Below are 14,535 nucleotides of genomic sequence, written 5' to 3'. Positions count from 1 at the left end.
GAGGTATGGGTCGGTGCCTGGTCGGGCTTGGGGGGTGAGTTATCGGTCGGCTGGTGGTGAGGTGTTGTATTCTCTTCCCTTGTTATTTCCTTTATCATTATTATTACTGGTGGTAGCAGTAGTGATTTGTGTCATACCTTAGTTACTAAACTGTTCTTATCTCAACCCGTGGGAGTTGCATTCTTTTCGATTCTCCTCTCCATCCCTCCGAGAGTAGGGGGAGGGAAAGAAGGGGGGGGAGTGAGTGAACAAGTTACCTGACTGGGTTTAAACCATGACACTCATCAAGCACAGCTTAGAGATTCTTTAGTCAGCAAAAGACAAAGTATTGCAGTTGCTTTAGCTCAGATACCACTCTAGGGTACCTGCACAGCTTCTGGACCCAAAGGGCTTAGCAGGGACAACACAGCCTATGCACAGGCTGATGACCATGAGTCACACCAGACATGTGGATTGAGTACAAGCAAACAAGCTCAGTAGGAGCCATGCTTTGTGGTAGTAGCACCAGTGCAAGCAGGTGACTGGGGAAGAGGCAGCAGTAGGACAAAAGGTAGGAAACAAAAGGACACAGGATGGATCTGAAAAATGGGTTATGCAAGTAGGAGGGAGGGGAGCATATGAGGAAACAGGAATCAGTGGTGAGGGGAAAAGAAGAGCAAAGAGAGATGGAAGTAGCAGCAGTGATGCTTACCTAAAAAAACATCAAGGACCGCTAGCCTTAGCCTGGAACCTGGGAGATGGAAATTCTATTCTTGGCTCCGCTGTGGACATGCTAGGTTACCTTGGTTGAGGCATTTCAAATTTTGTGCCTCAGCTTCTGTTTCTGTGACATTATTGTCTTTTGAAATTGTTCTGAGGTCAAAAGAGGAAAGTATTAAGTAGGAACAGTCATTAAAATCTATCAACTCTGAATTAAGGCTTCAAAGGAAAGAAGCATGTCTCCATTATTTAAAAGATGCCATATTTCCTTGTCTGCAGAAGAGTACAATACCCCATAAGAATCCCTTTTCTTTTGTACTTTAAAGCAGAGGATTATTATGGAAAATGATTAAGCACCCACACAATTAAAATGACAGAGCATCTTTGTTACTGATTGGCAACTCCTCTACTGCCCTAAATTTAGGTACCGCATCTTCATGCATTCAAAGCAGTAAAAACAAAACACAACTCATTTGACATTTGCAGCAAAAATAAAAAATTGTGTCAGAACATAATAAAAATCCCAATTCTTGGCTCCACTTACATATGTGTATATATATATATATGTATGTAAAGTATGTAAAAACACAGAGCCTTATAGCAAAGTGTTTGCAAACACTTATAAGATTATTATGATCAAGGAATACTGGAATCATATTGAATTGAAATTCTGCAATTTCCACTGACAAAGTCTCGATCCCAAACCTTACAGACAGAACTTCCCCAAGATTGCACTTTATCTGAATAACAAAGTGGTCCATAGGCAAAGCAACCTGGAAATAGATGAGAAAGATGAAAATGAACTCTGAGGCTAGCCAACAGAGGAATGGGACTTAGACTCAATCCCCTCCCAACTTGCAAAGGCTTTTCTGAAAATAAATCCAAGCCTGGCATCTAAGAAAATGAAAACACCTGAGGAAGTTTTGCAAAATAAGCATCACCTCTGAATTTTCTCATTCCCACAGCCAGCTTTTATTCAGGAATAATTACTTTGTTGCTCTTGTTTCTAATCAAGCTTAAAAAAGTGCTCTCCCAGTACTCTAAATTTATGCTTCCTCACTCTTTCGCAAGGTAACACGTGGCTCATCCAGGTCATGATTCAATTACAGAGACCATTTTCATCGCTGAGTATTTTCAGTCACAAACTCTTTTTCCATGTTCTACTGATGAGAAAAAACTGCCTGTAAAAACAGGTGAATGCAGAGACAACTGACGGATGAATGTGAATGAAATGCACAAACAGCTGAAGAGGTGCCTTACTTCAGTTCCTTCAACCTCTAAATGGGTTACAAAATAGCAGTGGCTTTACATATACAGTTTCTCCAAAATTTCAAAGGCACATATGGTAAACACTTTCCTTTACAGTTATTCTTTTGGACATTCATCCAACAGGCGGCCATTTTCATAAAGCAAAGCATTTTAATTCAATGCTATTAAATCATTCTTTCTAACATGGAGCAGAACATCCAAGACCAGCGTTTATCACGAATTAAGAATAGCACAAAAGCTAAAAGAACAAAGCAGGTACTACCTCCTTTTTTTTTTTGTGCATAAATCAAGATACTGGTATCTCAGAAGTTCAAATTTCCGATTACTTTTGTAGCAGCTAGAGTTTTCAACAAATCCAGTATAAGCTCCACTTTGCTACTGTGCACATTTTTAAGTGCCATCAAAACCACACGAGATGATTCCCTACCACAGACTGCATCCACTCCCAGACTTTGGGAAGCAAGACTTACATTTTCTGCCGAAGTATTATTTTCTTCTTCCCTTTACATAACTCTCAGCTGCTCTGAGCTATAAGCTGGTAGTAAATACTTAAAGCATGACTCAAATACTGATGAAAAATTCTGGAGCCTTTTTTTTAAGAAAATTTCTAGGTAAAAGAAAAAGCACAAGACTTGCCATATGCTATGAAAATATCAAAATCCCTAAGAGAACCCAGGGGGAGTTTTTGGTGAAAACAAAACATTGCAATTTCAGCAACAAAGATCTGTCATCATCTTGATTTCTAATACAGGGGAAAAGGAAGTAGAAGTCCCAGAATTAGTTAAGGATTAGTTAATCTAACTAACCCAGTTAGATTAACTAATTAGTTAATCCAGTTTGGATTGGATCCAGAGTTCAAGGAATTTAATGGAAAAAATAGTTAAGTATTTGATTAAGTGCTAGACTAGGTCACACTAGGTCACCTGATCTTAAGATTTCTGAGACTGGAAGGTAGGGACAGACATTGCTGTTCCAGCTGAAGAGAACTGGAAATTTCAAGATGTGCTATGGATGAGAAAGAAACCCCACTGCAGGTTAATAATTTATTATTACTAATAAACAGTGGAAGAGGGGGAAAAATGACATCCAAGAAACAGAACAACTTGTCCCCCATTTCACTCCCACCATACCAGCAGGCTAAAATGTTGCTACACCTGTGTGATTATTCCATCTTCAGGACCTGCATCTTGAATCTGACTTCTCCCTTTGCCCTTCTTTTCCTCCATTTTTTAGTCAACTCTCAGGCTTTCTACTGCCATTCATTTAAATGTCTTTCCATGGTCACCTGTACATTCAAACTGATCTCTTTTGCCTGTTTTCCATCCTCATCTCAAATCTTACGACTCAAAAAATGTCACATAAAGCAAAATCAAATCATATTCTTCCCCTCCTGCTCAATTCCTCTAACCTTAGCCATGTACCTGAGCAAAACCTTTTGTCACTCAAGCAGAAGTGACCTTTATGGTAGGTGACAAGAACTAGTTAGCCACTAACAGGACTAACAACCTGCAGTCAGAGGAGAAAAGCTAATGTCATATAAGAAATGGTGACTGGGCAAATGGGAAGAAAAGCAGGACTGCAGTCTTTCTTTCAAATGAACACACTTCAAATTCAGGGACTGGCTATTTAAGCAAAAAAAAAATCAAGTCACTCAGGTACACCACACAAAGTCAAACAATACCAGTGACTGCCAAACAGCTTAAACAAGTCCTCCAAGAGACAGACACTTCTGATAAAAGACACACAACTTCCTACCAACATTTCTGAAATGCAACTGGAGTGTCTTGCACAGGTGCACATGGAGCTTGCATGAGTGACAACTGCAGATCTGCTAAACGTCAAACAACAGAAGTACACACAACAGCTTCCTTCTCCCCCTCCACCCAAAAGCCTGAGAGCTCTCTCGACTGAAGGTCAACAATTCACAACTTAGTATCACAGCTGGAGAAGAAGTTCACCTTTTCTCCCTCACGAATGTCAGCTCATTGGCAGGTTTGGTTATTTTCAGAAAATGTGAGTGGAGAGAGCTGCACAGACACTTGATTACCTTGTTCCAGTGGTATATATTACAAACCCTGTCAGTGTATTTGTAGCTGAATGTGAATGCAGAATTCCTACATAAATGGCATTCTTAGTTTAGCACTGAAGACCTGCATTCACTGCAAAAGCATTGGCATAGCACACTGGATATACATTTTGCCTGGCAGAGACAGACCCCCATCAAGACATCAAAAGGAAACATCAGTAAGCTCTGGACATCAACAAGGAAGGGCATTTCTTTACTTGATAAGAAGCATTCTACTGTCTGCTCCATGCCTTACGGTAGAAAGCCTTATCTTACTTTTGTACAACGCCTTATTCTGCAAACAGGGCATACTGACATAACTCGGCATTTAGTTCTGAATGAATGGGCAACAACTTGGGTTTAATATTCAATGATGTACCATCTACAATGAATTATTATTCACTCTTTATACTACAGCAGCATCTAGAAGTCTTGACTGACAACAAAGCATTTCATACGTCAAGCTCTCAAGAAATATCATTACTTCTTAAAGTTTTCGCTTTATATAGGCAAAAAACGAGAGAAAATGTAGCTCTCAATCTTTCAGAGATGAAGATCAGATGCAGATATGAAACACAAGATCAGGACCAGGAAAACCAAAGTATTCCTTTCCTCCTCCTTATCACCCCAAATCACTCTTTGCTCTTCCAAAAGCATGCCTCTGCTACAGATGCGAAAAACTGAACATTTCGAACAACCAAGTCATATTTATTTGCTAAATAATTTGCTGGATCCCTTTGAAATGGACTGCAGCAACAGCATGCACAGTCAAAATACACTCAGTACAGCAACCCCTGTGTTACAGGTCATACATAATAGCTGTGACTAACCAAGGAACAGAATTATTTAGAGGGAATGATTACTGAAACAAGAGAACATGTTTATTTGGTACACATTGGAGGAAATCAAAGGTAGAACTCTCAGACAGAACCACCCAAAAAAAAGCATGAGAAACTGTTCAGTACATGTAACAGAGATACTGCTGTATCTAGAGAATGACACTGAGGAAAGTCAGTAACTAGCAGCTTAGACAAGTACAAGAGCTCACAGCCCAGAGCAGTACATTGCAATGAAGAACCACAACCAGCACATGGATTAAAAATAATAAACTACTTTAAAGTCTCAATTCTGCACTTTTTGCAGAGAATCCTTTTCATTATTGTTACAGATTCTTTCAATATCTGTAATACAGTCATAATCAGCTCCACAGTCAGTTCAAGTTTCTCATCCATTGCATAGAAAAAGAATATGCCTTTGAAAATTGGGCCATGAATTATAACTGCTGTAAAACCAAGGGGGGGTGAAACCCTTGCAGTCCATATTCCCACTTTAATTCCTTCCCCGTCATGTGTAAGCTGATACATCATTAGAAAGTCTCTATATGCTCAGAGCCCTTCTCTGAATATTTTGTAATTCTGTAAGCCTTCTTCCCTGGCAAGCCTGCTTTAAAAATTAAACCACTGTTTAGCAACAGTAGGTCTCATTAAAAGGTGCATTTACCACATAGTAGTATTCTCTATATTTAGCACTTGAAATACATCAAATACCACAGCAAATGTAACTATCATGGGTGGTAAACATCTAGTTTAATGGCATTCACTGTATTTGTGTGAAAACCAGTTTTATAAATAGCTTCCAAAACTCTGCTCAACATAGGCAGCTAGTAATATCTGAAGATAATTCACACATTTTCATTTCTCCTATCAAAGCAAGCATTAGGCCTACATTTTCTGCCAAGCACTCACCTGGGATAAGTACTGTGGGCATGCTCTGAACAGTAACTCAGCTGGGCTGCAAAAGTCAGAACTAACCTGAAATTACCAGGAGCATTCTGGTCTGTGTTCTAGTCTGAGAAACTTGTAAAAATTTTCTAGTTAGATTTTGATGTCTTCCTAATCAAATGCAGCTGGAAACACAGGAGCTACGTTGGATCAAACTGTCCTCAACAGCTACAGCTGACTTACGTCCTTTGACAAGAACTTTTCTATTGTTTCCAAGAACTGTTAGAAGTTTTTTCTCCCTAAGCAGTAACTTCAGAAACTTCAGGCTTGGTTTGCAAGTTAATGATAATTCATCCAGATCTGCATCCCCATAAATTTATAATAAATTGATGTCAGGCACAGAACGTAATTCCTCAGAAATATTGCTCCTTTCAGAGTTTAATCAAAATACAGCTAGTTCAGAAGGGCCTCTTTCTCCCCTTCTGCCAGCCTTCTAAACTATATCTCCTTTTTCAGTTTTTAAATCCTAGTCTTCTGTTTAAAATGTCTGTATGCATCTATTTGTGTTCACTGACATTTCTCTGTGATACAAGCTGCATTTTCTGAGGTGCTGACAAATCCAGTAGAAGTTGGCAGGTGCAACACACACTCATCATGACATTAAGATGTAACAATAAAAGACCAGAATGGGCCATATGCCTCCACCTTCTCAGACCATTTCCTCAGACTGAATTTATACACCAATAATAAGCGATTAAGCAGCTTCCTGAAAGACTTCTCAGAAGAACAAGAAGTAGTCATTCTTTCTTCAGCGGTACTGCATCAAGGCAAAATATTTGTCATTCTACCTGTGGGTAAGAAGGTAAATTCCTGTTAAAAGGAACCATTAAACCATTTTTAAACCAGTACACTTTAATATGCATACTCATTCCTTTTACTCTTGGAAAAAACTTTTCCAGTTTCCAACTATTGTGTTCATAATGGGCAATCCTCTTGTAGTGCTTCTGAGCTACACAATCCAAAGATGTCCATCCATGTCCATGACGGCATGATTTCAGATGTGCTAATGAGGAGTTTGACAAAGGGCCATGGAGTGTCCTGCCCCACATCCAATTAAGATCTGCTCTGCATAACCAAGAGCTTTGATTGGCTTTGGGACATGAACATTTGCTTCTGTGTCATCACCACACATCCCATGTTCGTTCCATCCCCAAGAGAAGCACTGGCCACCTAAAAAGAGGATACAAAATACAGAATAAAGGCCACAGAAACACAACAGCTTTGGTTAGTTTTGAGGAGCACATTTTTCAATTCATCTTCAAATTAGTTTCTAAGCAATTCTGCTAAGGTGGGGAAAAAGTTCTCTTGAAAATAGAAACCCAGATGAATTATTCTCTCTCTTCTTTCATATTGTTAAAAACATGAGATTAAAATAACAAATACATTTGAAAAGCACTTAGTTCAGTATTAATAGAGAGCCCACAGAATCTCTATGCATTTTAAGGACCTTCCCTGAAATGATGTGGAATCCCTGTCTTTAAAGTTCTCCCTAGTAAGCAAAACCAACATGAACCAAGCCCAGTGACTTTAATCATTCACAGCATGAGCTGTAGGACTGGGGAACACAGAGTCACAGAGCAGTCAAATTACATTTTATACCTACTTTCAAGTTCACATCTAAACTTTTTCCGTTAAATACATGTCTGCGACAACTTGCCTTACTCTTAATCATTCTACCTCTTATTCTTGCTTTGACATCATTTCACTGCTTTTATTACCCTTATTTTCCCTCATTATTATTTATTTTTGTAACATCAACTCTTTTATATCCCAAATCATGATCCATGTATTATTATTTCTACATAGTACTCTTTCTTGAAGCACAGTATGCAAATTTTTTTCTATAAATGGCTGGCATAATAAAAAAAATCCACCAAACCCCCTCTTATCCTGAACTACAAATCATATTTCCTCTGTATTTCTCTTATTTGGCTGTCACAGACTGTGCCTGTGAATTTGTAATAAAAAAGAAACCCATCCTGCAATATATTCATGTTTCTGATGCTACTGTTATTTTTGAAAAGCAGCAGGTATTAACAGCATGAAGTACCATTCCAAATAATGAGAAGCGCCAAAATTCACAAAGTCCAATCTCAGTCATAACTCTAAAATAATTTTACTTTCCCAAAGTCAAAACCAAATTATTGAAAAGCTAGCAGGACCATCTCTCTCTCCTGCAAATTCAGTAACATTTAATTATTGTCTGTTTTCTTTGCATGTTAGTTGTGAATGCGCCAACCCTGGCAGTGTTCAAGGCCAGGCTGGACGAGGCCTTGGGTGATATGGTTTAGTGTGAGGTGTCCCTGCCCACGGCAGGGGGGTTGGAACTAGACGATCTTAAGGTCCTTTCCAACCCTAACGATTCTATGATTCTATGATTCTATAATAGTTAGGGTTGGAAAGGACCTTAAGATCATCCAGCTCCAACCCCCCGCCATGGGCAGTATATTAAAGTTCACTTCCGTAATGAAGTGTAAACATTACTGAAGTCAGATGTAATTAAACAATGTCCTTTAATTTTCTTGACAATCTTTAAGGCAATGGAACACAATAAAACACCACTAGAACAACATGGTAAGCTAGATACATGTCACTTAATACAGCAGCTCCATTATTCTTGTCTCAGATGGCACCAGCTTCTCTCATGACTATGCATGCAAAATATTGACAGCCCCAACTAAATCATAAATGCACCTACATGTGCTGCAGAAAGGTAATAAAAAGTAAAGGTGCAACATATCTCATCTAAGTATCAACAGATCAGAACACCTAAGAGGTTAACTGCATTTTTTTTTAAGGTTCCAGGTGAAAAAAAAAAAAAAGTAAATATTAGCAAGCAGGAAAAAAACATCACAAGCTGAGAGTAGACATATCACAGAACAAATATGCATGCTTGTATAGAGAATACTACACATGACTTAAGGATTTCTCTCCACCCCCCCACCCCCCCACCCCCCCCCCAGTCCTGTACCATCAGGATGACTGAGAGGAAACCAGAAAGCTTTTGGTTACCTTGAGTTACAAATTGCTCATTGGAACATTAACGGCACAATAAATATTCAAAGCAGCAGTGCAGTACGATATTAAACTCTCAAAGTGATAAATATATATCTTTTGAAAAAACATCACAGAAAAATTTACAAGCTAGGAAGCCCCCAAGCAAGAACATCTTTGCTAAAATAAGGATCACCGAGTCTTTTTCAGCCTTTATTTCTCCAAACATGTAGAAAGGACACCAAATAGAATATTCTACATGACTGCTGTGATCTCCAAGGTTACTGAAATGAAGAGCGAAAACTGGCAATAGAAAAACAGAGAGTAACTAGGATTTATGAATGGTCTTATGCAAAAATACCTCATACATAGATCTACAGCCACTCATATATGCATAGGGATGAAAGGACAGCTGAGAGATACAGAACAACAGGCCATAGCAATTACTCTCATCACCATCAAGTCATAAGGCAAGCATGCTAAAAGGCAGAGAATTATTGTTGTGAAAGCAAAATGTATACTATACCACACCTGGCTGTAGGTGATTTAGAGAAAGGTTTGTACATAGAAGAAGACAGATGCTAGATTTGTGCCAGGGTAAAGAGAATTTGCAGAAAACACATAGAGTTTGTAATAACATATTAACAAAGCTTGGAGGAGGCCTGGGCAAAATGACTGCAGTGTCACTGGCATGGACAGAACAAGCAGCTGTGTGAATCACTGGCAATGAAGTTGAAGTCAATGAAGATTAAAGATAATGAAGCACTTATTTAAAAAAAAAAAAAAGAAAAAAAGAAACCCCCCCATAACACAACACAAAAACCAAACAAACCAACCCAAACCCAGCAAACAAACAAAAAACCAGGAGGAATACCTGCAGAGTTAAGAGAAGTCAAAAGAGGGGAGATTCAGGTTGGACGTGAGGATGAGAGTTTTTTTCATGAGGGTGATTAAATACTGGCACAGGTTCCCCAGAGATGTGGTGGATGCACCATCCCTGGAGACATTCAAGGCCAGGCTAGATGTCATTCTGGGCACAGTTGAAGCTGAAGGTGTACCTGCTCATTGCAAGGGCATTAGACTAGATGACCTTTGAACATCCCTTCCAACCCAGACTATTCTAGGATTCTATGATTAAGGGGAGCTAATGGGCTTGTCTCTGGAAAAAGGGCACCATTTCAATTCTTTTTCCTTCTTCCATATTCTCACCTCACCTTTTTCCCTTTTTTTCTTGTTTTCTTTTTGATTGCTTCCATTCAGTTCATTGCTGATACACAGCCCCACCCAGCAGCCCTACAAGCTTTCATGGGAAAACTCAATTTGTATGCCTGTGCCAGACCTTCCCAGGATGAAAGACTATTAGAATTATGTGTATTAATACACCTACAAATTGCTTCTAACTAAATTTATAAAAAAAGCATTGCAGCCTGATCTCAAACAAAATTATCTGTGTTTGGCAAGGGGAGAAGGGAAAGTTGCTCCATGTCACTGGTTAAATAAAACAGTGCAATTCATCACATTCATATTTCTCCCCTTTTAAAATAGAAATACTTGAAGCACAAACAAAACCACAGAACTCAGATGCAGCATAATCCCAAGGAAACTTCACTTGAGTTCACAGTCACCCAAAAGAAAGAAAGAAAGCCTATAGTAAAATCATGCAGGTTTTCTCCTTCAACATTAAATCTACAAAAAGTGGGGAGAAAAAAAGCCTTAACAAATCTGTTGGGTTTGGTCACACAAAAGAAGAAGGGGCTACTGCCCTTCTTTTTGCAACAATTATCTAGGCTTTTTTTCGGTAACCAAAGTGACAACTGCAATCCACAGGCTGATTAAACAGTAGAAAAGTACTTTTAGGTAAAATAAAGTTGCAACATTTGGACAGAAGACAGGATTCTGAGGAAAGTGTAGGATTTAGAGTCATTCCTCATTGCTGAGTACTCTGTTCTTCAGACGTTCTTCAGTGTTAGTACATAAGATCCTGTAGGTGAGATTCACTGCATTGAACTTCAGCCACCTAAAAATCAAGCAACTTGGCTACAGATCAGTATCCTCTAGGTTTCCTCAAGAGCCAACTGAGTCATCTACATCTCTCCAACAGGCAACTCATCCAAACACTGGCATCAAATCTATCCCTGGTGCCTACAGGGGGAGACCAAGTAATTGTCTTAGCCTAGGCACATCAGTTTTCAACAGCTGAAGACAGATCATGATAAACCACATCCTTACAATTGAAGGTAAAGCAAGAAAAACTGGAAACAAGGAAGCTACAAATATTGGTGCAGCCTAGTTTCAAACAGTCTGCTTCTAAACCAGCCTGTGCCCTGGAGGCTTATCACTGAGATCTTGTATCTTTTCTGCTTCTCCTCTCTCACTCTTCCAAGCACACAAACAGATGTCTTTAAAGACAATCCAAGTATCTTGAAACCAATTTATTCATCAGACACCTTCAAATTTTAAGGATCCATTCAAACGTTTTAGTACAACAGCTCTACTGTATAGGCCCTTGTGCTCCCAGCAATACCCCACGATACCTCAATTTTATTTCTTTTTGACCTTTAATTAGTGCTACTGTACAGATGGTTATAGAAAAAGTTACACTAGGCAAGAGATCAGCTCAGGGCAAGTCACACAGCATCAGGGCTGGACCATGAACAAAATTCAGGTGTCTCAAATAGTCAAGGTGCCCCCTTGACTATTTGAAAGCATTCAAAATCTAACAAGGAGAAATGTAATACTACACAGAACAGATTTAGATGCTACTTTTTCCAAGTAGTTGTAAAACACGAGTAAATTGTCTTATTTTTTCAGGATATCTGGCAATCCAGGGTGCTGTGTAAAATGAAATGAAAGAAATATCCCTCTAAACTTCAGTGGTTTTGTTAGCAACGATTCTGGCATTAGTGCAAAAGATTTGCAATGTTACAATATAAGAAACAGGCTTGATACCAATTGTTTTCTGCAGAAAAGCATGGAGACATATTAGGAACTGGAAGGGTATCTAAACATTCTGCAAAACTTCATTAAAGGCAAATGCTGGTAAGTGGAGTATAAGATGACATGATCCCAAGAAGTTATATGGTACCTCCAAGAGTAAAAAATAACTAAGATATTCATATAGTGGCAGTTTTATTATGGAGCTGTATTTATACCCACACTTTAAGGAGCAAGCTATGGTGCACTCCAGGCACCCAATCCAACTGCAGCTGAGTTGCTCAGGACCACAGCCCTCAGATATGCACATCTGACTCTGCAGCAAGTAAGCTGGTTAAAAATCACAGGCATTGCAGTACTAACACAATTACAACATATGTTTTAGATATGAAGTATAAAGTCATGGTGCTAAAGATATGCAAGTTAGATTCCAGACCACATTCTGTCCTCCCTCACTCCACCTTTGCATCACCAATAGCCCTCTGAGTCAGCAAACTTAGACCACTCAGCAGTGATTTTACACAAGTTATCATCAGGTGACTTCAGGTCATACATCTGTTGTTCATCCTGGTACCTGGAAAGAATGGCATCAAACAGCTACTCATACTAATTACATGAAGCCTACACGACTTGCACTTCTCTGACTTGGTGCTCTAAACTTGTATCTAATATTTTTGTTTGGGGTGGTTTGTTTTTTTTTTTGTTGTTGGTTAGTTGTTGTGTTGTTTTTACTGCAGAAGCACTATTGTGTTAGTTGGACCTTCTTTATGCCTATAATTGTATATTGTGTAATACAGCAGGGACTTCAAACTGGGTCAAGGGCCTCAAGGCCAACTGTCAAAATACCCAATTACAATATACAACTAAATACTGAAGAGAGTCAGATAATCAGCTTGAGTATACAAGATGCCTAGTATGGCTTAGGGAGCCACAGTGATATGTGGAGTACTGTAAAATAAAGCAATATGCTACACACCTCCTTTGAAATTAATTTCTTTGGGAAAGTCTAATTCTCCTTCAATATCAATGTCTTGCCCACAAATGGCAAAGAGCAGTACAGAGCACATTTTATTTTTTCTGTCCTCATTTCCATAGATTCTGAATAGCCCACAGTTACAAAATGGGAAGGGAAAAGAATTATATTTATGGTAATATAAATTCCAAGCATGCAGTGAAGGGCACATAGCACATCTGCCACCGCCTGAAAACTGTATATGGGAAGGGAGCAATGCCGAAGTAGGGAAACCCAGCATAAGAATGGGACTTATCAAAAAGCCTTAGCAGTTTTGTACAAACATACTGTACTATTTTAAGCATCGGACAAATAGCTGAGCTAATTCACTAAAGGCAATGCTATCTTGCTAATATACAATGACTTCTGTCAATTTTGTTCTCATAGGATGCTTCAAAGCAGGAGCTGAATGGCTCACTGCACAAATTAATATACACCTATTTAAAAGAATCATTCCACGTTACATCAAACAAGCCACTGTTTAGGTTACCATTCAAGCTAGTTGATGATGTGTTTTATTTTTTCCTTCTCAGTTATGCATTGCCACTTTGAAGACAAAAACATTAAGAAGAAATTCATGAAACCGTACACTAGGATTTAAAACCATCAGACCTGTAATTAGAGACTTCTTGGGCCTATACACATTTAGAGTTTCTGTGGTGAAACCAAAGCCCTGTAAGATGGAGATGTTTGCTTTGCTGTGCATAGGTAGCAAGGAGAGAAATCTATTGCAAGGATTAACTATTCACATTTCTGTTTCCACAGGCAAACACAAATGGTACTTACTATGACTAAAGCTTATGGGTGCTGTACAAGGTTTCCCTTTTGGTTTAATTCAAACATGTCAATTCCTTCCCAACAGGAAAGCATCTTCAACTCAACACAGAACAAAACCTGGGCTCACGACTTTGTGCAAGACTGAACGTAACTGGTCCACTGACAATACATGAGGATTATATCATACATGAAGCAGCCGCAGTGCAGAGAGGATTAAGCATTAAAGATGCTTTTTTTTACACCTGTAGAAGACAAGAAAATCTTTAAAATTTTGTGTCTTAAGTACAGGACAAGAACACCTGACAAATTAGTTAACGGAGAGATTTGTCTTGAGGCTCTGAATGTGGCACTAGTGTCTGCTCCATCAGAATATCAAGCATGGCAGACAGTGATATTCATTCCGAACTTGTATCACTGCCTCTCTAAATGACAGATATTAAATGTGTCACAGTGCTTTAACTTTGTATGACCAGAACTAGGCAATCACGATTTCATCACAGAGTCAGAGACTGCAGTCTCATGACCCTCTGTGTGATGTGAACAGAACATACAGAAAAAACCTTATTCTAAGTGCTTAGTAAGAGGTCATCCATGCAAATAAAATGGATGAAGCAGCATGTCAAAGCATATCTAGAGAGGTGCAAGTCATTCAAGTATTCCATGGGACCATACGGTGCTATGGCCATTTGCATTAATGTATTCTGGGTATAAAGCATTACCATTTCAAATCTACACACACTTTAAACTGATGTAAATTATTATACAAAGAAAATGAGAGGACAGCTGTGATTCATTCTAACGTGCAACATTACATCCAAGACCTAGAACTGAAGGCCATCTTCACTAGGAAAAGTAGTAGATGATAAAAAGTTCAGTGATGAATGCAGAAGCAAGAATCTGAAAAACTCAAACTGTGTAACAGTACTACATGTAGCTTTCAAAGCACTAAGCAAATCATAGGGCAGGAGAAAGTACAGACATATGGCAAGCTGAGCAACAGCATG

General features: G+C 38.8%; 2 protein-coding genes across 10 annotated transcripts in view; one reads left to right on the top strand and one right to left on the bottom strand.

Annotated features, from left to right (window-relative positions):
- KCNC1 (potassium voltage-gated channel subfamily C member 1) overlaps positions 1–14,507 on the top strand; it is a 123,643-nt gene extending 109,136 nt beyond the window's left edge. For both annotated transcript variants that reach the window (XM_062608863.1, XM_062608859.1), the window contains one exon: positions 13,617–14,507. In XM_062608863.1, the coding sequence (XP_062464847.1) occupies positions 13,617–13,798 (182 nt within the window). In that variant the 3' untranslated portion in view covers positions 13,799–14,507. The remainder of the gene's footprint in view (positions 1–13,616) is intronic.
- SERGEF (secretion regulating guanine nucleotide exchange factor) overlaps positions 721–14,535 on the bottom strand; it is a 165,253-nt gene continuing 151,438 nt past the window's right edge. For 4 of the 8 annotated variants that reach the window (XM_062608865.1, XM_062608870.1, XM_062608871.1 and 1 more), the window contains one exon: positions 4,893–6,984. In XM_062608865.1, coding sequence (XP_062464849.1) covers positions 6,818–6,984 — 167 coding nt within the window. In that variant the 3' untranslated portion in view covers positions 4,893–6,817. Of the gene's footprint in view, positions 1,473–4,892; positions 6,985–14,535 lie in introns of those variants that run through there. The other 4 variants (XM_062608866.1, XR_009962860.1, XR_009962861.1 and 1 more) reach the window with 4 other exon arrangements.

Source organism: Pezoporus occidentalis, unplaced genomic scaffold, assembly GCF_034315485.1.
Source record: "Pezoporus occidentalis ecotype Australia unplaced genomic scaffold, CSIRO_AGI_Poc_V1 ctg131, whole genome shotgun sequence".
Lineage (NCBI taxonomy): Eukaryota > Metazoa > Chordata > Aves > Psittaciformes > Psittacidae > Pezoporus > Pezoporus occidentalis.
The sequence above is the reverse complement of the archived record's forward strand: the minus strand, read 5'-3'. Positions and strand labels throughout refer to the sequence as shown.